The 26,092-nt window shown below is 44.6% G+C and overlaps 1 protein-coding gene across 1 annotated transcript; it reads right to left on the bottom strand.

Moving 5' to 3' along the window:
• Positions 1–1,347: 1,347 nt before the first annotated feature.
• SLC18A1 (solute carrier family 18 member A1) lies at positions 1,348–25,635 on the bottom strand. Its single transcript, XM_019744628.2, has 16 exons — positions 25,501–25,635; positions 23,492–23,704; positions 21,843–22,203; positions 21,208–21,266; positions 17,616–17,699; positions 16,613–16,705; positions 14,961–15,050; positions 14,673–14,716; positions 12,774–12,834; positions 12,597–12,692; positions 6,136–6,214; positions 5,156–5,207; positions 3,598–3,661; positions 3,227–3,346; positions 2,899–3,032; positions 1,348–1,756 (listed from the first exon to the last, which is right to left on the bottom strand). The coding sequence occupies exons 2-16, from the start codon at positions 23,613–23,615 to the stop codon at positions 1,643–1,645; spliced, it is 1,575 nt and encodes a 524-aa protein (XP_019600187.2). The 5' UTR covers positions 23,616–23,704; positions 25,501–25,635; the 3' UTR covers positions 1,348–1,642.
• Between the last annotated feature and the right edge of the window lie 457 nt (positions 25,636–26,092).

Raw genomic sequence — 26,092 nt, 5'->3', positions numbered from 1 at the left:
AGGCCCTCATCCCCAGGTTGGGGAGGACTTGGAGTCCTCGCCCTGCGGAGGGGGCACAGATTGTGAGGCTCACAGCCCTCGCGAATGACTGTGGACTGTGGGGAATTGCCTTCCATCCCTGATTTGATGGACCGCTTGACTGTTTGCTTGGGAACATACCACCATGTAGTGGAACTGGCGGATGTTTGCTTCCTGTGTCTTGACCGGCTGCCATCGAGAATATGTAAGTACCTTGGCTGTGAGTCACTGTTGTTCCAACACAGTACCCTAAGAGGCCCAGAGAGAGTGGCAGTGCCCTGAGAGGCCCAGGCTATGTCGAGGATATTGCATTCACCTCCAGGCTCCTCACACAGGGCCCCTTGCGGAAGACGCTTGTCATGTAGTTTGTGAGGTGAGACCCTGTAGGAGTGGAGTGTGGGGACAGAGCCAGGAGTGCAGTTTCCAGGCTGTCGGCCTCACGTGGAAAGGTGCTGGCTCAGGTAGTAAATGGCCATCAACTGTGATTGGATGGCCATCAGCTGTGGCTAGTTGGCTGTCAGCTGTAACCACTGAGCCACTGGCCACTAATATAACTGCCGTGGCTACACTAGCAGAAAATGGGGGCTAGCAAGAAGATGGTGGCTGGCAAGGGCGGATTGCAGTTAGCATGGCGGAGTGTGGGTTGTGGATTGCAGAGAAGTGGAGGGCAGGTTGCGGATAGTGTGGCTCCTGCTTTCTGTGTCTCCAACCCAGCCGCCAACGAGAATATAGTGGTGTGACTCCCCTACCTATGGCTCCGTGGGTGTTCCTTTTTGGCCTCACCATGTCCTGCGTGCTTATGTGGGGAGCGGGAGCAGAGACCCTGCATGTCACCCTGCATGACAGGCTCGTAGATGTTTTCTCTGTCCTCTTTTATGTCTCAGAGAGGAACAGGTTTAGGAAAGGTAGAAACCCACAGGGGACATAGTGAGAATGCCAGTAACTCAAGCATAAGAGAAATGGGCTCTTCCCCTTCCTTTTGGTGATGAAGAAAAGTGGAGCCTCCCATTCACTGAGGGCAAAGTCATGTTAGCGGCTGTAGGTTTTGCCACAGAAAAAAATACCCAGCTTACGAAAACCAGGCAAAAGATTTCCCAAATTGGCAATTTGGCAGGAGTACATTGAGGATGCTTTCTCAACTCAGCTGGGAAACCACGGAGGGAAACTCGGCAGGGAGGATCGTGTTGAGAACAGAGCACAAAACCGTGATAGTCTGTTGGGAATGTGCCAAAGAAAATCAAACAACAGATGAAATGAGGTTTGTCAGTCACCCCACTGGTTTCAGGGGCATATTGTGCCGCCTCCAGGAAATGAGTCATCCCTTGCAGAACCTGTCACAGCTCAAGTTTAATCAGCCTCCCAGAAGCTGCAAGAAAGCATCACTCTGTATTCCCACAAAAGATGGGCCGCCTGAGGCAGCCAAACATAGAGGGAGAGCTATGGGTTACACAGGTGAGGAGAGAACCTGAGATGGCACCTGTGGGAGGAAAAGAGACGCCCATGGAAGAGGGAAGGGAAGCCTACTGGTTGGCCCACGGTGATCTGGTTCCAGGGAAAGAGGTGGTCAGTGACGTCTGAGCCTCATGGATCCACATGGGACAGGCTCAGGGGTCACCTTCTGCTGCTACTCCTCACTGCCAGGCTCCTCATCGCTGTCCTCCCCCAGGGGAAATGCCCTCCTGGACTTCTGGGCTGCATGCATCCGGGTCTCCATGGGGCAGTCCTGGCCCAGGATTGCCTGCAGCAAGAGGCAGGAAGAGGAATCACTGCACATCTTTAACCAGCCTCCCCACTCCTTTCCCAGCTAGTTCATCCAAGTCTGGCATTGCTCATGAGAGGCTCAAGGAGCAAGCATAGAACCCTCTTCCTGCTTTCTGTATGTGCACAGGCTTCCCAGCGCACCTAGGTGTAGCGCCCCTGGTCAAGACAAACATCTGATATGTTTTCATTGAATCCTAACAGTGGTAGTGCAGGCTACAGATGAAATTGGTACCACCCCCATCAGACCTTCTCTTGTTCCTTTGAGCAGCCTCCACATCCATCTCTAACCCACCCAGACCCTCAATGTGCTTATGCTTCAATAAGAGGAAAGTATCTTGTTAACTAAAATCATAGGATGTGGTTCTCTGCCCTGGGGTTTTGACCTGGTAAAGATAATGGTGGATGTGAATGAATGAATGAATGAATGTGCCCAGTGGAATTCTGCCAATTTTAGGGAGATCATTTGGTAATTTAGTAACTACACGTACTGTAACTACAGATTACCTTTGATGGTCCCTGTTCCCAACTCTTTACAAACTTCCCTTTTCCTTCTGAGTACTCTGCTTAACTGTCTGGCGTAAGAGAAAAGTGAGGGGAGAGACGGGAAAATGAGGATGGGCACAAAGGAAAGATAAAGATGAAAAAGGGATTAGAAAACATGGCAGGGGCCGGCCCGGTGGCTCAGGCGGTTGGAGCTCCGTGCTCCTAACTCCGAAGGCTGCCGGTTCGATTCCCACATGGGCCAGTGGGCTCTCAACCACAAGGTTGCCGGTTCAACTCCTCAAGTCCCGCAAGGGATGGTGGGCTCTGCCCCCTGCAACTAAGATTGAACACGACACCTTGAGCCCTTAAAACTAGAAAACGGCAACTGGACCGGGAGCTGAGCTGCACCCTCCACAACTAAGACTGAAAGGACAACAACTTGACTTGGAAAAAAGGCCTGGAAGTACACACTGTTCCCCAATAAAAGTCCTATTCCCTTCCCCAATTAAAAAAAAAAAAAATGGCAAAGCAGAGAGACGATTAAGGAGGGAGGAAATAAGAGCACAGGATGAAAAGGAATGAGACATGGAAAGATACAGAAGATTTTTTTTTAAAGCTGTAATCAGAGCCCCTTACAAGCTTCTCCTCCTTGGCTGGGGGGCTCCTCAGGTAGTAGCAGAGAGGGGCATAGCTGATGTTCACGACCCCTATAATGACCATGAGCCAGGGGAAGCCGATGGCACGCACAATGGCACCCCCAGTGGATGGGCCTGTGAGGAACAAATCAAAGTCACTAGTGTTTATTGAGTCTCGATCACATGGGAGACACCACGGGAGGGACAGTAGGTGACCCAGAGGGCTCCCAGGGCCAGGTATCTCTGGTACCCTGGGAGGACCAGCCTCCCAGCTCCACTTCCAGCTGGTACACAGCAGAAAAGGGAGACCTCTCCCGCCCCCAACATACCTACAGCGAAGCCCAGGCAAAAAGCCACATCGGCAATAGCGTAGACACTCCCATACACGGAGCTGTGGCGCAGGTCCACCAGGTGTCCCATGATGGGCATCATGGAGGAATCCACCATGCCTGTGGTCAGAGCAAACAGGACACCTTCTGTCAGCAACACCCCCCGTCCCCTCCCTGTCGGTGCATTCTCCCTCCCCTCCTCCTCTAGTCCGCGCCCTCAGCACAGCAGCCATTCCAGGTAGGACTACAAGCCCAGCTCTCTCCACCTGTACCAGCTGCCTTCCTGTCTTTCGGTCTTTCTACAGACCTCCTTGGATCAGCCTCAAAGCCACCATTGAGGGACTTCTTGTTTCCTTTAAGGGACTTCTTACCTATGGCAAAGCCAAGCCCTGCATTGGGGCCAATGAGGCCAAAAATATTATGAGCCAGAGGAACCTGTATCGGGAAGAAGGAAGAGTTCGTCATGAGTCCAGCAGGGCTACGTGGGGGGCGGCACAACAACAAAGCGCTTTCACAGGAAATGCACTTGCTCTGTGCCACATATGTTATCTATTTGGATTCTCACACCTCCTTGTGAAGAAGACTCTTGACCTCCATTTCAAACGTACGCAAACTAGACTCGTGCTGTTTGGTGAAATGCATTGTCCAAAGTTATAGAGCTAACAAGTGGCAAGATCAAGTTTGAGGTTCATATGTGACTCCATTCTACCATAACCGTGGTCCTTTTCTATTGCATAGACCCTTCCTCCCCTTTCTCTACCCCCCTCCACCCAGACACACATTTTTGTCCTCATTCTTCACTGAATGGAGGGAGTCTCCTCTCCTTTCTATTAACAATATCATCCAAAGGTCTAGGCCAAACCCTAACTTGGTAGCCATTGGAGAGAGAAAACAGAGAGGAGACACCAATAACGAATTACCCATAAGCTAGAGGGCAGCTGGCATCAACAGGCTTGTGAAATTCACTGTCTTGCCTTCCCCGTTACCCATGGAAGCCTTCCTTTCCTCTTGTGCTGGTTCCTTACTTCCCTCCCTGGGTATCTGTCACCCAAAACTGCTTCGCCAGCACACTCACCCCCTCAGAAGTTTAACCTACCTTTTAGATGTTAGTAGCGGATAATAATTTGGGGGAATGATTCCTCAAGGGGTATTTATATTTTATCAAGAGTATTGGCTAAGATTTACTGTGGGCTCACTATATGCCAGACACTGCTGTGGTTTATATAGATTATCTCAGCAACCCTGTGAGGTGCTATCAGAATCCTCTCTGCAGAGAGGAGGATACTGAGCATAGAGAGGGGACATAACTAGCTCAAGGTCATGCAAGCATCAAGTGGTAAAGCTGGGACTGAACCTGGAGCTTGTACTCCTGCCCAGGACCTCAGCCTTTCTTGAGTGCTGTACTCAGTGTTTTACAGTCCTGTTCTCAGCTCCCTCAAGCCTAGGAGGCAAGTGTGCTTAAGATCCCCATGTGAGGAGAAAAGGAATGCTTAGAGAGATCGAACAGGGCTCTTGAAAACGGAGAAGCCCTTCTTTCTTTCTTTCACCAAACATTCTGGTGCTGGAGGTTGAGGCACAGACGATGGTTCACCTAGTGGCTTACAGGGTGCTGTCAGGGCAGGATGAATAAATGAAGTCATAAACTGCACCATCTTGCTGGCCCCAGAAATAGATACCAATATGTACTGCTTCATATACTTGTACATAGAGCCTCAGACCTCTGGTTCTAGCGGCCCGATTGGCCTCTGCCTCTTCCTCACCTTCCTTCAATGGAATGCCTCATGACATCTCTCCCAGGGCTGAATTCCTCCTTACGCAGAAATGGCCTTTCTGACAGTCCTTGCCAAGTCAACCCTCTGCTCATTTTAAAGGAAAGTGGTGTTTAAATGTCTGGGTGTCTCTCTCTCCACTAGACCTTATTATACTTACACAAAGCAAGCTGGTACCGACTACCACCATGCCAATCAGGGAGCACAGCCACCTGGGAGAAAAGAGCTGTCATCAAATGGTGCAAAGGGGAGAGATGCCTTCCGCCTGTCACCCCATCACCACCACTCTGGCTAGTCCTGCCACCCTAACTCTGGGAACCCCTTAGGACCTGAGAAGATGAACCCATCTGTACATGTTCTTTCCTTGCCCTCATCTCTTCCCAGGCTCCTTGCCTCTTTCCATAGTAGAAGCAGAGGAGATGCAATGGGATCTATTCTTCCTTCCCTTAGAAGAAGAACCAGTTGACTGAAAAGGTACTTGCCCCTTGGGAGTAACCCTCAAACTTAATTCATGCTGTTTCCCAACTCAGACTACCTCTCCCCTATTCATATTTGATTTGGTCTTCAAGGTCTATCTCAAAAACCGGACTCAGAAAAATACCACACATCTTCCTCTCTCTGATTTTTTATAGCAGTGGTTTTTGAGCATATTTTTAAAATCCTTATGCTGAACTTCAAAGATAAAATTGGGTAAAGCTGTTCGTACTGTAGTGAAGGAATAGAATCCAGACTCAGACCTCCTAGTCCCCACCCGTTGGTGGCCTCTGACACACCTCTGCAGAGCTCCCGAAGGCTCCATGGAACATAGTTTGACAACCGCTGCCCCAAAGTACTGCTTTTTTCATACCTGTTCTCTGTGGGGTTATTTTCTCTCTTCAACTGGATGACAAACATTGGGAAAGTCAGGACTGTCCCTCACTGCCTCTTCTATTGCAGCCAGCTCAGGACCATCTCCTTTCTCTCTGCTGCCTTACCACCTACCCACCCCCATCCTCCCGCTGGGCAGTTTTTATCCACGTGTACGTGTTGTAAACTTTCAACCTCAGAGAAGCTGTTCATCATCCCAGGTGCAGGGACAACCTCACAACACTGTCCCATCTTACATTCCTCTTGCTCCTCCTAGATCCCTGGGCTACCTACCGACCCATCTTGTTGGCCAACACACCAAAGAGGTTGGTGCCAATGAGATAGGACACGCTGGCAGGCAGGAAAGCTAGGCCTGTAGAAAGACAAAGGTCCGCACCTTAGGACATGCCCCGTTTACCCTAAAACACCTTGTTTCCTACAAGACGGTGAAGTCCCCCTGTTACCTTCAGGAACGCAAACCACTTTGTTCTGTGGGTTGGAGATTCTTGTGCAAACCCAGAGCCGATACCGTAGGATCCCACACGTCTGCGATCCTCAGGAGCAGTGCTTTGTTTAGCTTCGATACATTGAATGAGCTTCCAGCACCCACTTAGATGAACGGCCCTACTGAGCCATTCTCATGTATAAAATATCCTTGGCTATCAGCATAAGAACATGAGCTTTAGAGAAAGACGTACATACTTCCCAGGAAGCAAAACCCTGCCTTGCTATTTACCTGAGCTTCTATTGCACAGGTCGTGACCTTGGGTAAGTTACTAAACCTTTCTGAGCCTTGGTTTCCACATCTGGGAAAAACAAAGCTATGATTATATCATCACAGTTTATAGTGAGGAGCAACTTAGATAATGTATGTAAAGTATTTTGTAAACTGAAGCCCTGGTCACTCGATTTTCTGTGACAATTGAGTCAGGAGCTCTGGAATGGGCTGGGGAGCCCCACCGTTCTGGATTCACACTGTGGCTTGGCCAAGTGTTAGCTCTGTGAACTTGGGCAATTTACCCTCTCTGAGTCTCAGTCACCTGTTCAATCGTTCAGTACTTTTAATGCGCTTTTACCATGTGCCAAGTATTCTAGGGGCTAGGAATAGAAGGGTGACTAAGATAGACAAAAGCCTAGTTCTTGGGGAGCTTATATTCACGGGGGAGGGAGACAGATAATAAACAAGCAAATAAAAAAAATGAAAAAGATAATTTTGAAAAACGGTAAGTTCTGTGAGGAAAATTTAATGTAGTGATATGGCAGAATGACCAGGAATAAGGGCTAAGTTAGATTTGGGCTCAGGGAAGACTTCTTTGAGGAGGTGACATTTAAGGTGAGGCCTGAATAATCAAAAGAGAGCTTTCAAGCAGAAATAAACAAACAAGCCCCCCAAATAAGCACCTAATGTAAATAAATATAAAGGCTTTAGGAAGAAACCACTTCGTCTGTTCTAGGAACAGAAAGGAGGTCTGAAAGTGTGGCTGAAACACAATGAGCAAAGTGGAGAGTGATAGAAAATGTATGACCGGAATTTGGAATTTATTCCGAGGGAAATGGGAAGCTTTGGCTGGAAATAGCGGATTCTGATTTATATCTTTAAAGTCCCTTGGGTTTGGTTAGAAGAATGGGTTCACAGGACAAGAGTGGAAGGCAGGAGCCACCTTCAGAACCCAGGAGAAAAGTGAGAGACACTCAAAGGTCACTCTGGAGAGAAGTGAATAAAATGGGAGATATTTTGCAAGTAGTGTCAGTGGAATTTTCTGTTGGATTGGGTGCGAGCATAGTAGGAGTGGGGCGGGAAGAGAAATCAAGGATGACTCCCAGGTTTTCGTCTTAGTCAGTTGGGTGGCTGGAGATAAAGAAAAAGCTTGGGGAGATCACGAGAGGTTTGAAAGGATTATTAGACATCCAACTGGAGATGCCAGGCAGTTGGGCACACGAGTCTAGAGTTCCCAGGACAGATGCTGAATACAGATGTGAACATTCGACTCACTGATTTACACATGGCTCTTACAGCCATGGGAACGGCTGGGCTCATCTAAGAAAGAAGAGACGGGGAAGAAAGTCTGAGCTTTCAAGGACTCCTCCCTAAGGAGAGCTGACCAAAGGTAGTGAACACACAATGTGATATACAGATAATGTATTACAGAATTGGACACTTGATACCTATGTAATTTTACTAACTATTGTCACCCCAATACATTTTAATTAAAAAAAAATAAGTTAGAGGAGGAGGAAGAGGATATTACAAAGGGGAAAAAGAGCAGTCAGTGGAGCAGATGAGAGAGGATGTAATCTAGAAGATGAAAAAACAAGGAGTTTGGCCTTTGATAGGGGCTGAGGTGCTTCACCCATAAAGAGAAAGCAGTGATGTGGATACAGGTGCAGGAAAACTAGGTATTTTTAATGATGGGAATGTGTGCGTTCCCTTCTATTTCCTCAACAACTAGGAGCTGAGAATGATGAAGGTGAGGTCTGAATGGAGAAGTATAACAGTCATTTTGGAAAGTGGGAAGGAAACTAAGTCAGACTGAGAAAGACAAATACCATATGATCTCACTTATATGTGGCTTCTAAAGAACAGAATAAATGAATAAACAAAACAGAAACAGACTCGTAGATGTAGAGAACAAACTGATGGTTGCCAGATGGGAGGGCAGTTGGGGGGATGAGTGAGAAAGATGAAGGGATCAGGAAGTACAAGTTCGTAGTCACAAAAACAGCATGTGGAATATAGTCGATAATATTGCAAAAATTGTGTATGGTGCCATATGGGTACTAGACTTATCAGGGGACCACTTAAAAAATTATATAAATGCCTAACCACTGCACTGTACAACTGAAACTAATATAAAATAATGCTGAATGTCAGCTATGATTATGAAATATGTATAGTCACAGGATGTAAAGTACAGCATAGGGAAGATAGTCAATGGTACTGTAATTGCTGTGTACAGTGTCAGAGAGGTAGCAGACTCGTTGGGGTTATCACTTTGTGAAGGTTGTAAATGTCTAATCGTTATGTTTGCTTTGTATACCTGAAACTAATAATTAAAAAAGCCAAAAAAAAAAAAAAGAAAGTGGGACTTATAGAAAGATTATTGGACAGTGTAAAAACCTACTTTAGTCAACTATAATTAAAAATAAATTTAAAAAAAGATTATAGAGGAGCTAAAAACAAACAAAAAACCTACTTTAGATTTGTGGCCATAAATCTAAGGTGAGATCCAGCTTGGTTGTGTGTTTTTCTACAGTCCCATTGCGTTGCTTATGTTGGTAACCAGATAGGCTTAACCAGAGTCAAAGCTTTGCCAGGTGACAACCCCACGGGAGAATCAGAAAAGGAGTACCAATGCTCTCAAAGAGTGACATTAATGATGGATTTCGATCCATCATGACGGAATCCAAGCTGAGTAAAGAAAGAAGTGAAGACATGAGTGGTGATGGAAATAGAACCAGAACTGAGGCCAATGGATCGGTGATCTCAATGTGGCCAAAATTTGTTGGTATGGAGGTATTAGAATACCTGAGCAGGGAATATGTAAGGTGATAATTAGAGTGCTTAGAACTGAGGTTTCAGAGGCGATACAATTAATGATAATGTCAAGGTCAAGATTATATAAAGGTTTGCTTGGTTAAGGTGGAGAGGAGAAAAAGATCATTGCAAGAGAGTAGACTAAGGAACAGGCCAAGATGTTCATAGGATTATCCACCTGGACATTGAAGTCACAAAAAATGGTGACGGGAGTAGAATTATAAAGAATATATGCCAGGTGTTGACAGCTTTAATGAATGAAAAGGTTACTAAGGGTTTGCAAAGAAGAGGGGTGGCAGTATAATCTAACAACATGAGCTCTAAAGGAGTTGGGGTCTTTGAAGGAGAACAAAGAAGAAATGACTCAGAAGCAGCAAAGGAGAGCAAAGTCTGGAGGAACATGGACTTTCCACCAAGAGGGCTGCAGGAAACGGTGTTCTCGGCTCTCAGTTAGGGCAAGAAGATAAAGGACATGTTCAGAGAAGAGGCTGAGGGCACGGGATGCTTGTCCATGACAGAGTTCCACAAGGCCCCGGGTTTGGGAGGCAATGGGAAATTGGGTCAGATGAAGAAACTTCTGAAATATGGGGATAATAATAATTCCTACTAGGTAGGCTGGTTGTGAGACTTAAATGACATACATATATCAACCATTTGGCACAGCGCCTGGCCCAGAATAAATGCCATCTGTGTACTGGCCTTAACTATTAGCGTCATGACCGCTGAGGACAGGGTCAGGAGTTGGACCCACACCTTCTCACTCCAACTCCGGGTGTTTCCACCACCTGCACCACCAGTGTGGCAGCACAGATGGCTCTGGCACAAGGGACTGCCTGGAATCAGCAGTGTGAGTATCGGTGGATCTCATCAGCCTCTCTCCCTCTCTGTACTGAGAGAAAACAGTGCTGCCTAATAGAAACTGTAGTGACAAATACAATTAAACCCAAAGTCAACAATTCACCAGTTATTGGCTGATGGCTTGTTTGCTTTTAATATTCTCTTCTCTGGGGTGGAAGTGAAGTATACGTTAGTGGCTTTATCTACTCAATCTGTACAGGTGGCAGTCTATTTCAAACTATACACATTTGTTTATGTTTACTTGCTTTAAAATTCTTAGAAGTTATAGCTAGTTAACTGTTTACCTGATATCTGGAAATGAGCTCCTCTAGGAAGCCCACTAACCTCCTATATTATCTTCAACGTCATTGCAAATGATGTGGAATTTCCTGAATGAGATTTTCCTTAGTGTGGCTTATTCTTTAGCACCTGGGTGTAGTTTGCATCTCAGTGGCCTTCTGTGCAAAACAGCTGTTTCAGATTATACGTCCATAGACATACATGTATTTTTCACAGCACATCGGGGGTGGGGATTACACATAGCTGTGACTATTGGGGTGATTTAAACAAAAACAACCATGAAAGTAGTAATGATTTTTATTTACTGAGTGTATCCTGTGTTCCTTGCATTGTGCTGATTTATCCCTTTATCATTCATAGATACATTGAATCCTGAAAGCAATGCTGAAAAGCAACTCCATTTTTACAAATGAAAAGAATGGAGTCCATGAGAAGTTAGATAACTTACCCAAGGTCACAACCAGTAGGAGGCCATCAGGATTCCAACCCAGGCAGGACTGTTTTCAAAAACTGAGCTTGCCCTCCACTCGGTGGGGCAGCGGGCACACAGGGGCCATTAAGAGAGTGCTCAGTCACAGATGACAACCGCTCTTAAAAGCCTCACTTCCTCTCCTCCCAGCACAGAGAGGTGTTCTGCATTTAGAGCGATGTTTTTCAGTGTGGTCGCTGAGGCCATGTCAGCACCACCAGGAAGTTCACTAGGAATGCAGACTTGTTTCACTGAATTGCTGGGTGGGGACCAGCAATCTGAGTTTTAACAAGTTCTTTAGGCGATTTGATGCAGATAGCACTGAGGTATAAAGGATAGAGGGAGACAAAGCCTCCTCCTGCTCTGACTTACTGTCCGAGGGCTTTCTCCTGCAGCTTGCATTGCAGGGGGGACCGCGTGGAATTACCCTGTGAGCTTCCTTGGGTCTCACCTGCCTGTCTGCTTCTCTGCACTGAGAGGAACCAGTGCAAATAGAAACTGTTGTGACGATTACAATTAAGTCAACAATTTACCAGTTACTGGCTGATGACTAGTTAGCTTTTAACATTCTGTCCTGTGGGTGAAGAAGGCTGGAGAAGGGCCACTTTGAGCGGAGGTTCCCACCTGCATGGCTGGAGCCTCTGGGCGGGATATGCTTGCTGCCACGAGCACACAGCTAACTCGATTAACTGTCATGGTCAGAGGCAGCTGCAGCCCAGAAAAATTCAATTTGGGGCTGGAAGACTTGCTTAGAATTGTGCCCTAAAAATTAGATTTAGTGCTTTTTGTTGCATGCTGATCTATATCAGGTCCTTATCAGTGTCCCCTCTGGTCCCATAAGACTTTCCTCCCTGCAGTGACTGAGTGATTTGCACGTAGCCTTCTCTGTCCCCTGTCTGCAGGCTGGAAAGGGCGAGCACTTCCTCTCTAAGGTCAGATGGATCACAAGGACATCTCTCCAAGGAGCAGAGGAGGCTGGAGGCCTCTCTCCTGGGCCCAGAGCTCTCTACTGGGGTACAGAGCCCAGCACCTTCCCTGGGTGAGGGCTACAGAACAACATACTCCACAAGCTCCCTTTTTTAGAGTGAAAAGATAGTGAAAGGGTAATCTGGGGGAATGGGAGTTGAAGAGACAAAATGGGATGGTAATGGTGGGACATATTCATATTCTACAGGTGCAAAGCATTTCCACATAGAAGGCCATTTATCCCACAAATTACCCTTTGAACTAGGTAGTGCTCTGATGCCTATTTTAGAGACGAGGAAAGTGTTGCTCAGAAAGTTCCTGTGATTTGCAGTTCTCATAGCCAATCAATGGAACCTAAATGAAAACCTAGGCCCTTTGACTAGACATCATTAATGGGTCCACCACATGGGAAGTTACTGCTCCATAGCCCCCATCAACCCCATCCTACTCTGCCCTGCTTGAGCGGCTTCTACCCACCAATCAGGCTTGATTCACAGGTGTGAGCGGGCAGGTAAATGCTACAAAGGAAGCACATTGTCCTTCTTTGCCCCTGAAGAACTAAATCTGATGTTGTTTCTTAACTACCTGAGAAAGGGGCAGCGGTACACACTTGTGCTCAAGCCTGAGTCGAGGACCGAGGTCACTTACCCAGCTGCCACTCAGGGGAGCACATGGTCCGCATCATCCAGATGGGCAGCGTGGGCTCCAGCATGGCCACTCCCATATTGGCGAAGCAGAGCGAGCCTGGGGGACCGTTCTGTGAGGCACCCTGGCTGCCTTGCAGCCCACACTCTCTCCACCCAAAGGGAGGCATTGTCCGCTTACCTGCAGCCACCAGGATATAAGGGTCTTTGAGAAGTGTAAGGAGCGGCGTCCCCGTGGCACTCTGAGAACATAGACAACACAAACTTCCATTTGTACCTTGTATACATCTCCTATCTTCACAGAATCTGAGCATGTGCACACCTGGAGTCAGTGCAGCCCCCACGGGGTCAGGGCTCAGTTCCACAGTGCGGCCCCACTCCAGATGCCAAGCACAAGCCGTGGGTCCCTAGGTGACCCACACTTTGGTCTGACTGGGCGACAAAATCAGGATATTTAGATCAATCTTTCCCTTTTTTTTTTCTTTTGCACTTTCTTATCTTTCTTCATGGTTTGATAGGGATTTCTCAGAGCCATCTTTGGCTTGGAGTCAGACAAATACCAACTCTGATATTTGACTGTGATAGAATGACAGTCTGGAAGGATGCTCTTGGAGGAGAGGTTGCCGGGGTGGCCTCCAAGGGCTTCTCTAGCTCTGAGATGTTATCATTATGAATACTCAGATCCCAAGGTCATTATCTCCTTCTGGTTCTGAGTTAACTATACATATATACATACGTGTGTGTGTGTGTATATCTATCTATCTATCTATCTATCTATCTATCTATCTATCTATATATATACATACACATACACATATATATGTATACACACACACGTATATATATGCCAAAAAACGTATACAAGTGGACACTTTGGTCAACGTGGCTCAAGTAGTAGTTCGCCATAATCAGAAGTGTCTGGACGCTGATGGTAACCACTTTGAGCACCTCTTGTAATTGCAGAAGTCAAACGTGACTTGTATTCATCTTTTGTTATCGGTATATATTGAGTATTACAATTTTAATACAATTTTCCTTTCTTAAAATGTGTATACATTTTTTGACACCCTCTGTATATATATAAACTTAGCACATGACTACACACACACACACACACACACACACAGTCATATGCTGCTTAACGATAAGGATACATTCTGAGAAATGTGTCTTTAGATACTTTAGTCATTATGCAGACATCATAGAGTGCCCATAAAATAGTATCGCTTCCTACACCTAGGCTATACAGTATGGTGTAGCCTATTGCTCCTAGGCTACAAGCCTGTACAGGATGTTACAGTACAAAACAACCCAAGATTAATTCATGCACAGGAGAGAATGATGCAAACAAGAGGCGCCGTAAGCACGAGATGTATGAAGCTGCTGCCAGTGTAACCCAGCATCGTGTTTTACAGCAAACTCTTTTTTTTACAAGTAGAAAGAGTACATTCTAAAATAACGATAAAAAGTATACTATAGTAAGTACATAAACCCATAACATAGTTGTTTGTTATCATTATCAAGTATTATGTACTGTACATAATTGTATGTGCTGTACTTTTATATGACTGGCAGCCCGGTAGGTTTGTTTACACCACAAACACATGAACGATATATGGTGCTATGACATTATGATGGCTATGATGTCAGAACAGCTACAATGTCACTAGGTGATAGGAACTTTTCAGTTCCATTATAATCTTATAGGATCACCGTTGTATATGCGGTCTGTCTTGACCAAAACATTATGCGGTATATGACTCTATCTATCTATCTATCTATCTATCTATCTATCTATCTATCTATCTATCTATTTATCTATCTCATACGGTTTCTTTGATTCTTCATAAGGCCCTTCCTCCATCTTCATCTAACATGAGGCCAAACTCCCTTTGAACCCCTCACACTACCCTAAGTATGACCCTATCTGGGAATCCACATATAGTTCTCGCTTTCCTTGACTCCATTCCTCTTTACCTTTCTTCTCACGGTTTGACAGCGATGACCTAGAGATTCCTGGGTCGCTGTACTTAGCCATTCTGTATGTACCTCTTGACAATGGAGCTTGGTGTCTACTTACCTCAGGAGAGAATTTGGAAGGTTGTAGGATACAAAGCTGGAGTGCTAAGAAAGAAAGCAGGAGAGTGACAGTTTAGTTTGTCCATTGATTAGTTGGAGGCTTTTTAACAGCCACACTGCTATCACCGTATCATGCACAGATCCAACTCCCTGAGTTTCTTTCTTCTTTCCTAGGGTGTACAGTCCTTGATCCATTCGAACATGTCAAGACGGACACCACAGCTTACATAATGCATTCCCAACCTGACCTGGACTATCACCTTCCTGGTGGCTTCTTATGGAGACTCACCTCCATCCAGTAGGGCCAAGAAGGCCAAGATGAGGAAGGGTGAAGACTTCCCAACAAACTCATACATCACACTTCCGAAGGGAGCTCCCACTGGAAGACAAAGCAGACACAGATTCCAGAGGTGAGGGCCAGTTCCCAGCAGGCGTGACTTGTCCACATTGCCCCAATGAGTGGTTATTGGAGGTCTACTTGGGCTGACCTCCACATGAGGTTCTAGGGATTCAGAGATGAAGACCTGGTTCCAAGAGACACACGTTCTCATGGAGAAAACGTGCATGATTGATGGGCGGTGGGGGTGGGGGCAAATAATTAGAACATGGTGAAAAGTAAAGCTCAACAGCAAAGCTTCTATCTCCAAAGTGCTGTTTAAACACAGTGGAGTGAGTTCAGGTGGCTACATGGGCTTTGTCAAGTGGGTAATACTGGTGGGAAAGAATCGTGTGAAGAACATGGAGGTGGCAGAAAAGAGTGGGGTTGGAGAAGAAGTAGAAGAAAGTCAGTGCTACTAGAATATGAGTATTTGGGAGAGAAAGAGTAGAGGTTGGGAAGGCTGATTAGCCAAGGGCCCTGCACATCCAGATAAAGCATCTACTTGGTCTCGTGGCCTAGAAAGAAACGTCAGTGTTTTTTTAGCAGGGGAGAAATACCACCAGCTCTGGACATAGGGAGCTTCTTCTAGAGTACCTTGGAAGAAGGAGAGACTGTGCTAGAGTTCAGGCAGGAGGCCATATTCCAACTGAGATGTGATGAGGAGATAACCTTGAAGAAGTGCCTTCCTTGTAGAGGATATAATGGGCATATTCATTTGGGAGTGAGAGGTGAGAAAGACCAGCATGCACTGGTTTTAGCTTGAGTGACTGGGTAGGTGGGTACTAACAAAGAGCAGGAGTTTTGTTCCATCTCCCCGTGGTGGTAGAAGGCAGGGTATGTGCCAGTGAAGAGACTTGTTTCCTCCTGAATTAGCTTATCAGCTCCTACAGGGTAGGAACCATGTCTGAGGCTTCTTTCCTCTCTCCCCTCTGTGCTAGCATTGTGCTTATATATAATAAGTGTTCAGTAAAAGTATGTGGCTTATTTGACTAGTCAATTACATCATATGAGGGATGAAGCTTAACAATAGTACAACCTTATGGTTTGGAGCTTGGGATTCAAGCCCAGAAAATCTGTCTGTGTCCTGGCTCTGGCATTTCCTGGCTGTGTGACCTTGGATGACTATCTTATCCTCATCTTATCCTCATCTCCAAAATGAGGGCAATCGTTCCTCCCTCACAGCATGGTGCTGAGGACTGCAGGAGATTCTGTCTAACACATTTAGCACAAAATCTGACCGAGAGCATGCTCTCAAGTTGAAAGCTGGACACGTGTGGAAGCCAAGGTGAGGCAGTGGTGGCTAACGTGGGGAGATTCACACCCTTGAGTAGACTAGGTTTCTGGGCCATTCCCAGGCCCTCATGGGCTATTCAGCTTCTTAAGGGGAAAGAGATTTGCCTTTTCTGGGCAAAATTTTAGAAGGACTCAAACATGATTGGAGAGAAGGAAAGAAAAATATTGTCTTTCCTGACCTTAGGAAAACCTACCTCCTGGAGCCCTCTTCAGAGAGTCTGTAGTTCCTTACACTCCTGAACCTAGATCTGGGGCCAGGTGCCACTTACCCAGCAGTCCCAGCGCCAGGCCCCCCAAAGCAATTCCCATGGCACGGCCTCTCTCGTCGTCATCGGTGTAGATGCTTGCCAGCATCCCCAGACCTGAGAGTGACAGATGAAGTTGGCATTGCAGGAGTTCTCTCTGCTCCTCCCACAGAGTCCCTGGCCTCTGCCCTATTATACCTTTAGGGGTCATCTTAGCTAGAGTTTCAGCTTGAGGGGTTTTAAAAAACTGAACCCATAGTATTTTACAAACACTGCCCCACCATTCCCTCAAACACCCACATTGCTCACTCCTATTCAGAATATTGTTGGAAGTGCAAAAGTCTCTGGGCAGGGTAACACAATATACGGTTGTCCCATGACACTGCATTTCATGTCATTTTAGCATTTCCTAGCACTTTTCCCTGAATGAAGAGACATGGAGTAAGTGAAAGAAGGGAAAATCTATGAACATAAGAGCTGTTTTATTTAACAGGGATGCCCTGAAAGAGCCTGGAAGTCCTGAGTGCCTGGAAGAGAGCGCGGGCTGGGCTCTCATGTCCATTCACTCATGTGTAAAATGGCATCGGATTACATTCAATATTGTATCTGATAATTCTTTACAAACTGTGACAGTGCTACTGGTAGAATTAACACTACCGTGCCTATAAAAGAGTAAGAGGGGACCGAGAAAACACCACAGGGTGGCATTAAGTAAAAGCCTGGCCTACTTCATGGTTTTATCTTGGACTTGCTCTCACTTGAGCTAGTGGCATCTAAACATGTTCAGAGGAAGTTAAGTCAGGAACTTACAGACACTGACAGCAATTCTACAATTATCTTGGTTTTGAATCACAATTCCTGCCTCCTGGGATATTTTCCTTAATTTCTTCATGTAAATCTTATAGGGTCTGAAGGTAGTAAGAGATGGTAAGAGAGGTGGTATATGCATGTGTGTGTGCGTGCGTGTGTGTGCGTGCATGCGTGCGTGCGTGTGTGTGTGTGTGTGTGTGTAAGATGTCAGCATTACCTGCAACCGATGAAAATGAAGATCCAATGCCTTGAAGGGTTCGAGCCACAAACAGCAGGGTATAGGTACCAGAAAAAGCAAACACTGGGCAAAGAGAAGAGCAAGAAGCTCCAGTTAGTAAATTGCCTTTGTTCACTGGCCACCAGAAAACGTGCCATGATATTACAGACGTGAGCCATTACGCATATATTTTAATAAAGCATGCTCACTGATCCCAGTTTTGGAGTTGCCTTTCTAATCTCCCACCCCTTCATTAGGATTGCATTTTAATTGGCACGAAGCCTGAGAAACCCCAGAAGCATAAGCCGATTCACTACGCAGTGGATAAAAGGCTGGATTTCCACATTTCCTGCCCGAAGTCTGACATCCAACATTCTGACCACTGAAATAAAGGCTGTCCAAGAAGTCCAGTGCCCTGGTCTTGGAACTGGATCCTTCATATGCAACACCCAGATTTGACCTTTGCCGTTGTTGGGCTGCATTGGGTGACCTGGATGTCGGGCACAAAAGCTATGTGTACCTGACTGGGTAGACATTAAAATAATGTCTTGCTATCCAATCGGATCCTTCCCCTTACCTTATATTGAAAGATCTTTTGGCCAAATGAAATCAGGGAGTATTTACTAAGTAATACTGAGCATGCAGTTGTGCTAGACTCTGCAGCAGGTATGCAATAGACATCCAGTTCACACCCTTGAAGAGGTTGAGTCTACTAGAGACTAACCTACACAAAACTGAGAACCAAACAAGAGTGTGTTATCAAAAAGTAAATTACAGGGTGTTGGTGTAAGGTTGGTAAGTGCAGACATGTCTCACCTCCAGTTCCAGGGCAATACCCTCGAAAGACAGACGACTCCCTCCCAGGCTGTCTGCATCAGCAGAATTGGAATCCCTTTGCCCATTCATTACAGATGTTTTTGCTTGTTTGACGTCTTATAATCTTCTCCCACTCCTTCCCCACACGATCGCACCGTCTCCCTAACATGCACATGCTTGGTCTGCCCTTGCCAGGCCTCTAGCACCCTCTCCTAGGCTTTTTGATTTCCAATCTGTTCAAGGTCAGCTCTTCCTATGTCTTTTGAGAATACAGTGACCAATACATCTTGGTTTGCCTGGGCTTTCCTGGTTTTAAAACCAAAAGTCTGGCATCCTGGGAGGCCCCTTAACCCCAGGCAAAGGAAAATAGTTGGACATCCTATTTAGGAAGACCAAAGCAATTTCTTTTTCACTTCGCATCTTGACACGGGCCACCATTTAGCTCCTAATCATATTAAGCAATGTCCCCAGCTGGGGGCCTTTGAGGTGGTAATAGACAGCAGCAACCTCTTTTTAGTATTAATATTTCCAAAGCCCTAACCCTCATATGACATAGAAGACCCCAAACACCAAACCTTTGCTAGAATCAGGCCAACTCAGTATAGCAACACTGGTTATGGCGTGGCGACAATAATTATTATTTAATATATACAGTTTGATAGATAAGAAAAGCTTTCAAAACATGAGTTTTTGGCAGCGAGTCAGGACCTTATGCTAAACAGTCTGGGATCCTCCAGCATTATCTTATTCCGCAGGATGTTTGTCACGTTTCCCCAGGCAAGCACTGAAACCCAGGGTCCTTACGACTTTGATTAAATTTAGCTTTAAACCCTAGCTCTAGAAATCACCTCTCTCTCTCTCTCTCTCTCTCTCTCTCTCTATATATATATATATATATATATATATATATATATATATGAAAAAAATATATATTATATATATAAAATATATATAATATAATATAATATATATATTTCATATATATAGATATATGAAAAAATGTACACACGTGACTTGTGTTCATCTTTTGTTGTCGGTATATATTGAATATTACAATTTTAATGCAGTTTTTTTCTTTCTTAAATTGTGTATACACATTTTTTTGGCACCCTGCACCCTCTGTATATCCCTCAGAGACCTAGCCTTTCCCCTGGATAATCCGTAGCCCCCAAGGCAGCAGAAGACAGTAGTGCAGACTGACTAAACATCACAAGGTCCGGACTTCTGGCAGGCTAAAGATAACATCTTGAGCTAAGTTATGTTTCAGCTCCTGAGTCCTAAGGTAGAACGATCCCCAGGCTACTTTTCCATGAAACCAGACAAGGGGACTCTGGAACAGACCTCAGAACTGTCCTCAAGACCTGAAGAAATGATTTATTACCCTTACCTCACTGTTGTCCAATGAACTCCAGCTCTACCCGAAACCCCTAACCGGCAATGTCTTGTGAATTTGCTCAATAGAATCTGTAACCTACACACCATCAAAGAGTTCGGGCTTTTGAGCATTAGCTGCCCCTTCTCCAGGGTGGCACCATTCATAGTAATAAAATAGCCAATCTTTCTCCACTGCAGTTCTCCGTGTTTAGTGTTTGGCTCTGCCAGCCCTGGGTGGATGAACTCTCTGTGCAGTAACAGCATCATCAACTCCTGGGGAGCTGGAAATGTGTCTTTTCCTTCTTTACATTCCTACAGAGACCTTTACCATTGAGGCATAATATATGTGAGCCATAAAGGATTGTAGACTGAATAATGTTTCATTGTGGTGAAATAGACCACCTTATTAGTTTTTAATTTACTGTTTAGCCTGGGCTGAGCTTCTAGAAGTTCAATAAATGTTTCTAACTTGAATTTCCTCATGTTCTTGGATTCAGCTAGAATTTTCTCAAGTAAGCTGCAGTTTCCAGAAAGAACATCACACAGTGAGCTCCTGTACTTTGCAGCCTTGCAGCCCTGAATGCGACAAACTCCTGTTTAAGCCTTTGTTGCTAAAGAGTCAAGCCCTATGCTGGAAGGGAAGAAAACCTGAGGAGAAGCAATAGAAAAGGCGGAAAAGCAAGAGGAAGGTGGTAAGCAAAACAGGAGGGATAAAAACGTGTGTCATTCCGAGCAGTCAGCAGAGGATCAGGAGCCACTAGTGGGGTCCACAGCACCCCCTTCATTCCTTCTGATTTGAGTTCTCAGGGTCAATTGCCAGACATGTTTTTTTCCCTCACTGTTCTTATTCCATCTCCATTTATTTAGGAATATTAACATGCTACTGGATAGACTGTTTACCTTTCTCTTTCTTGTTTCTTTAGCAAATCTATTTTTCTGTGCGAGAACATTTTCTAACCTTCAATTGTTCTTATTTGAAATAGATTTTTGGGAATTTTCCAGTTACTCTTGTCCAATTCACGTTCTTTGTTAGTTGCCTTTTACCTTTGGTTATCAAAGTAATGTGATTGCTTCCCAAAGATGGGAGGTTTCTACTGAACTCACTCAAAGGATTACATACATACATACACACACACACACACACACACACACACACACACACACAGTAAAACAGCCTCCACAATTTTCCCCAGCTGAAGGAAGTGAACTATCTATTCCACAGCAGAATATACAAATTCCAGCCAGACCGAATTGCCATTATTATTCTAGTCCCCATGCCAAAAACTGCAAAACATTTAAATCAGCATCATAGGCCACTTAGCTAATTCAACCCAGCCTCCTTCATTGTAGTGCATGTGATAATATCAAAGTGGAGGGGGGAAAAAAGAAGCAAATTACTTACTAACTGTGGAGAGAAACATGATAACAAAGCCAGCAAACATGGGAATGTGATATCCAATCCTAAAAGGGATAAAAAAAACAAACACAGTTCCATTAGGCATCCTTATACTTGGACTATATATTTTCATGTAACTGTGAAGAGAAATGTAAGTGGGAAGAGTCATTTGAGTACGTGGTAAAATATGTCTATGAATGCAAGTGTCGAGATGGGATATGATATGTGAATGCATATAAGCAAGTAAACAAACATGCAAATTTATCCATAGACCAGGACCAAAGTATTCGTTTCCAGGAAGGATAGCCTAGCTAGAGTGTAAGCCCTTTGAAACTTCAGGATAATCCCAAACACACCTGCCAAGAAGCCAGTGCTCTAGATTACAATAGGCTTGTCCCATTTCCACCCTCATCCCATTGGAGCCACGATCCAGAACACTGAAATAACATCAAAGGTCTACTTCTGTACACTGGTTCTCTTCTTGGTACTCAGTAGTCATTATATCACTAAGAAAATAAAATGCCCATGGCATTTCTTCAACATCATGAAAAGTGAGTTTCTTTCTTTTTCCCTTCTAACCACCTTTATGATACCTTAGCCCATCCTCTTACTGCTGAGCCCCTGAGAACCCACTGAGATACCTGTTGGTGAGAGGCCCCACGAATGGGTTGACCAGAAGTTGCATCAGAGCCTTTGAAGCAAACAGAACGCCGACCCGTATGTTCTCTTCCTCCAAGAATTCTGTGTCTAGCAGACAGTTGTTTTTATGGGCTGAGATGGCTCCAGTGACTGGAGGGCTGATGGTACCAGAAGTGCCATTTGTCCATGCGGTTCCACTGGGCGCACTTTCTTCAATAGCCATGGTGTTGTTATCAAAGAAGGAGAAGATGGTGGAAAAGGCAGGAGAAGGGAGAGCATGCTGGGAAGTTGTGATAGGGCCGAGGTACAAAGTGTTGACTTCTTTAAGTTCTGCGGCATATAGAAAGGTGGGCACAATGGGCACTGAAAGTCAAGAAGGACAAGTCATGAGGGCTAAAAGCAGGTTGTCTTTCTACCATTAGTCAGTTCAAGGGCGTTGTTATGAGGTTCAGTTTCATGCTCAAGGCAGGTGTCCTAAGTGACATGATTTGAAGCCCACGAAAAGACTGTGCCTGCCCCAAATGATCCTATTAGCGAAAGTACCTGAATTCCAACTGTCATACAATTGGTCCTCGTTATTCATGGATTCCGTATTGGCCAATTCACCTACTGGTTAAAATTTATTCGTAATCTCAAAATCAATACTCGCGAAGCTATCGTGCTTTTTCTTGGACATACATGTGGAGAGCGGGGAAATTTTTGAGTCATCAGATGCTCACTTTCCCAGCTGAGGTTGAACAAGCGGACTCTGCTTTCCTGTTTCAGCTCCCATGCAGAGATGGCAGAGCATGGAGTCGGGAGCCACAGGCCAGGGTGGGGTGAGAAGCTCCAGCTCTGGGGCCAGAGAGACAGAGCTGGGATCCCACCTTCGGGCACCTGTTAGTGAGGCAGCCTCAGACAGGTCACTCACTTAACGTTCTGAACCTCATTTTCTCTTTTTAAAAGAAAATTGAATCTACCAGGATGCATTGTTTTATGGATTTAAGATTCTCATCTTTATGGGATGTGAGCTGTATATATTTCCCGTAGGAGCAATGATTCAGGATTGTCTAAATTCAGTGTTTGCAGCAACTTTAGAGGACCTAACCACATATCACAAGAACTGACTATATTGGATTAACAATTTGTCTCTGAAAGCTTCTTGTTTAAAAGCATACATTGTACCCAAGTGGGGCAAAGTTGTAGCACCCATTTATATGCTGGCATAACTGAGTGTAAAGAATCGACTACCAACTAAAAACAGCAGGACTCTGAGGGAATGCACTGCTAGGAAGGTGGGTTCTGATCAAACCCTGAATATCGATAGGAAGTGTGTTATTTTGGTAGAGCAGACGCTGGAAAGGCCACACAGTGAGCAGACACTCATGTTGCAGAGGCCACTGGAGACATGAGCACCTTGGGAAGGCAGCATGAGGAGAAAGAAAAGGAATGCCCGTTCTGGCTTCAGTCAGCCTATTTTTTTGGTCAGATACTCTCTGATTTTGAACCTCTGGGCCTTTCAGCAATGGTTAGCAAGCTCCAGACTCCATTTCCTGCTGTGTCCTTCACTTTTCAGCAAACTCTGTGTGAAGTCCATTCACTGCTGAAAGCACTCAGCGTGTGTGCTGTGGGAGCCCAGACAAATTGCCCCAACACAAAGACCCCGACGTACCCACCACAGTAAGCAGCATGTTGTCCAGAAGCAGCGCCACAAACACCACTACCAGCACGAGCTTCCGGGACTCTCTCCCCTCCTGCAGCAACCGCCCAGGGGCATCCAAAACCGCCCTGAGCATGGTGAGGACTCGGGCTGGCTTCTCAGGGAAGGTCCTTCTGCAGCCTTTACCGAAGAGGGGAGAAAGTCTGCCCAGGCAAGTGAAACTCACTGTTAAAATAAAAAGTACACAGAGTTGCACGTAGTACCTAGGATGGTATTTGGAAATATTCCGTGCCTGTGTCTCTGGTCACTTCTTATATATCTTAATAACTTCACCTGGTTTCCAGAATACCTTCCAAGTAAGTGCTACACTTACCAGTTTTTTAAAATGGGGAATTCTGCCTAGCACCTTATGAGGTTTCTGGAGATCACCTAGCTTTTTGTTTTTCAAATGTCAGTCATTTGCCTATCACCTTGATGGTTATGGCGTATCTGAGGACTACTTGTACTATTATTTACTTAGTCTTTCCCTCTAACTCCATTAAAAAAAACTGAAATAAATTATTGTTTGAAAAAATAACTATGTGCCATGCCAAAAAAAAACACAAAAAAAACACCCAAAAAACAATGGTCTATGTCCGTGTGTCACCTCAAAATATCTCATTTGCCACAAATGTGACTCACACTGCCCACTGAGAATCACTGACCTAGACCAACCCTTTTCTCTCACAGATGAGAAATCTGAGACTCCAGGCTGGGAGATTTGTGTCAGGTCACAGAACGGCAGGAGTGTACCTTGCCATCTTCCGATGCTCTGTGGTACAAGAAGCACGCCTATCCTTTTGTTCAAGCTATAAATCCCTTCTCAGAAATGTGTGTTACTCTGTGTAAATGAAATACTAACTTTCCTGGTTAGTTTTACACTTAGGATTTCATGTCATTAGTCAGCATTAAGTAACAGTATTTTGTTAAACTCCAGGTAACAACAGTTTCTGGCAAGAATTTCATTTTCTTTCGTAGGGCTTTTCTCTTACGGTATCAAAGGTATCACATAAATTTTAAAATAGATTTCTACCATGCTCCAAAAATTGTATAGCCTTTGATTTGGTAACTCTATTTCTAAGGATGTGTCCTAAAGGAATGATCAGAAGTGTAGTCAAAGACTTATGTTTAAAATTATGAATTGCCGAATTATTTATATTAGTGAAAAAATGAAACATTTTAATGGTAGAATGTAAACAGCTCTTAAAATCATATTTTCAAATAATTTCAATGATGTAGAAAATACTCTCAGTATGATGTTAAGTTTTAAAAAAGATATTAAACTGTATAGTTTAACCTCAGTTATATAAAAAAGAAATTTATGTCCACATTTTTAAAAGACTAGAAAGATATATACCCAAATGTCAGCTTTTATAATCAATGACTTAAATTATCTTCTTTTTCTTTTTCTGTAATTTCTAAATATTTCATAATTAACCATTTTCATAATAGAAGAAGTAAATAATGTTAAATGTTTGTTACTGGGGTTCAATAGTCAGCCTCAAATGTTGGAAGTATCCAAGCACTGAGCTACTATATGACTCTCTTCTGTTCTAAGACCAGGGCTGGGAGAAGAACATTATCCACACTACAATTCTAAGTAACCAAGAGGTCCCACTGCACCAAATCCCAGTTAAGTTTTAACCAGGAAATGTATGCAACCATTTAAGACCCTTCATTTCTTTGTATCAATAAGGTATTTCTACATACAAATGTACTTAGGAGGCACAAGGAAGAAAGTAAAGAGACTAAAAGTAAAACAATAGAAAACTAAAAAAATGCAAAATGGAATAAAATAAGTACTATAAAGTTACACCAAAAAATACAAACAAAACAAAACCAACCAACTAACCAACCAACCAACCAAATAGGAATTTGCCAACAAATGACTCATCAACTTTACATTAGAATCAAAATTCTATGCTGAAAGACACATAATTACAAGGAAGGATTACATTTGTCCAGAGAGAGAAATTTCTTACCTTAGAGCCCATCCTGTGTGAGGTACTCAGTGAGCTACTGGCACCTGTTAACAGTTCAGTGGGGACTCTGTTCTCTGAAAGTGGCTGTGCTGATGGATTTATTGCCACCTGTTATCTGAGGAAGCCATGTGTGGCCTTTGTCCACAAAAATTTAATTGGAACATGTTTCATTCAGACCCTTAGCTCCCTGCGTCAGAGGCAGGAAAGCAGGACTGGGGAGAATAAAGAGAGAGGAGAAATTATCCTAAGCAGAGATGCACTGGGCTGCGCTGTTTTTCATTTGTGCTTATCTAGCATCGAGCTCTTTAACCCTTGCCTAGGCCTGAATGCACACTGGAAGACAAAAATGGAACCAGAGTGTAGTTCCTGTCCCTGCTACTTAGTCAGAGAGGCTCCCATGTACCTCAATTGCTTTCTGGAAAAAAAACAAATCTTAGAACAGCCACAGGACAAAACAAACAAACAAACAAAACTATCCATCTTGTTCTCAAGCCATAAAAACCTAATATCTCTGACCTCTGTAAAGGCATAGATTGTGTGCTGTCACCTTCGCACCCCAATACTAGCTCAATGCCTGGCCCACGGTAGCCTT

Source organism: Rhinolophus sinicus, linkage group LG07 (assembly GCF_036562045.2).
Source record: "Rhinolophus sinicus isolate RSC01 linkage group LG07, ASM3656204v1, whole genome shotgun sequence".
Taxonomy (NCBI): domain Eukaryota; kingdom Metazoa; phylum Chordata; class Mammalia; order Chiroptera; family Rhinolophidae; genus Rhinolophus; species Rhinolophus sinicus.
This window is presented reverse-complemented; position numbering and strand designations above follow the sequence as displayed.

Excerpts from the sequence above, each read along its gene's own strand:
- SLC18A1 (XM_019744628.2), bottom strand. The coding sequence starts at position 23,615 with ATGCTCAGGGCGGTTTTGGATGCCCCTGGGCGGTTGCTGCAGGAGGGG. Across the intron at positions 12,693-12,773 it reads TTATATCCTGGTGGCTGCAG|GCTCGCTCTGCTTCGCCAAT; the intron begins GTAAGCGGACAA and ends ACGGTCCCCCAG. Across the intron at positions 1,757-2,898 it reads CAGCCAAGGAGGAGAAGCTT|GCAATCCTGGGCCAGGACTG; the intron begins GTAAGGGGCTCT and ends CTCTTGCTGCAG.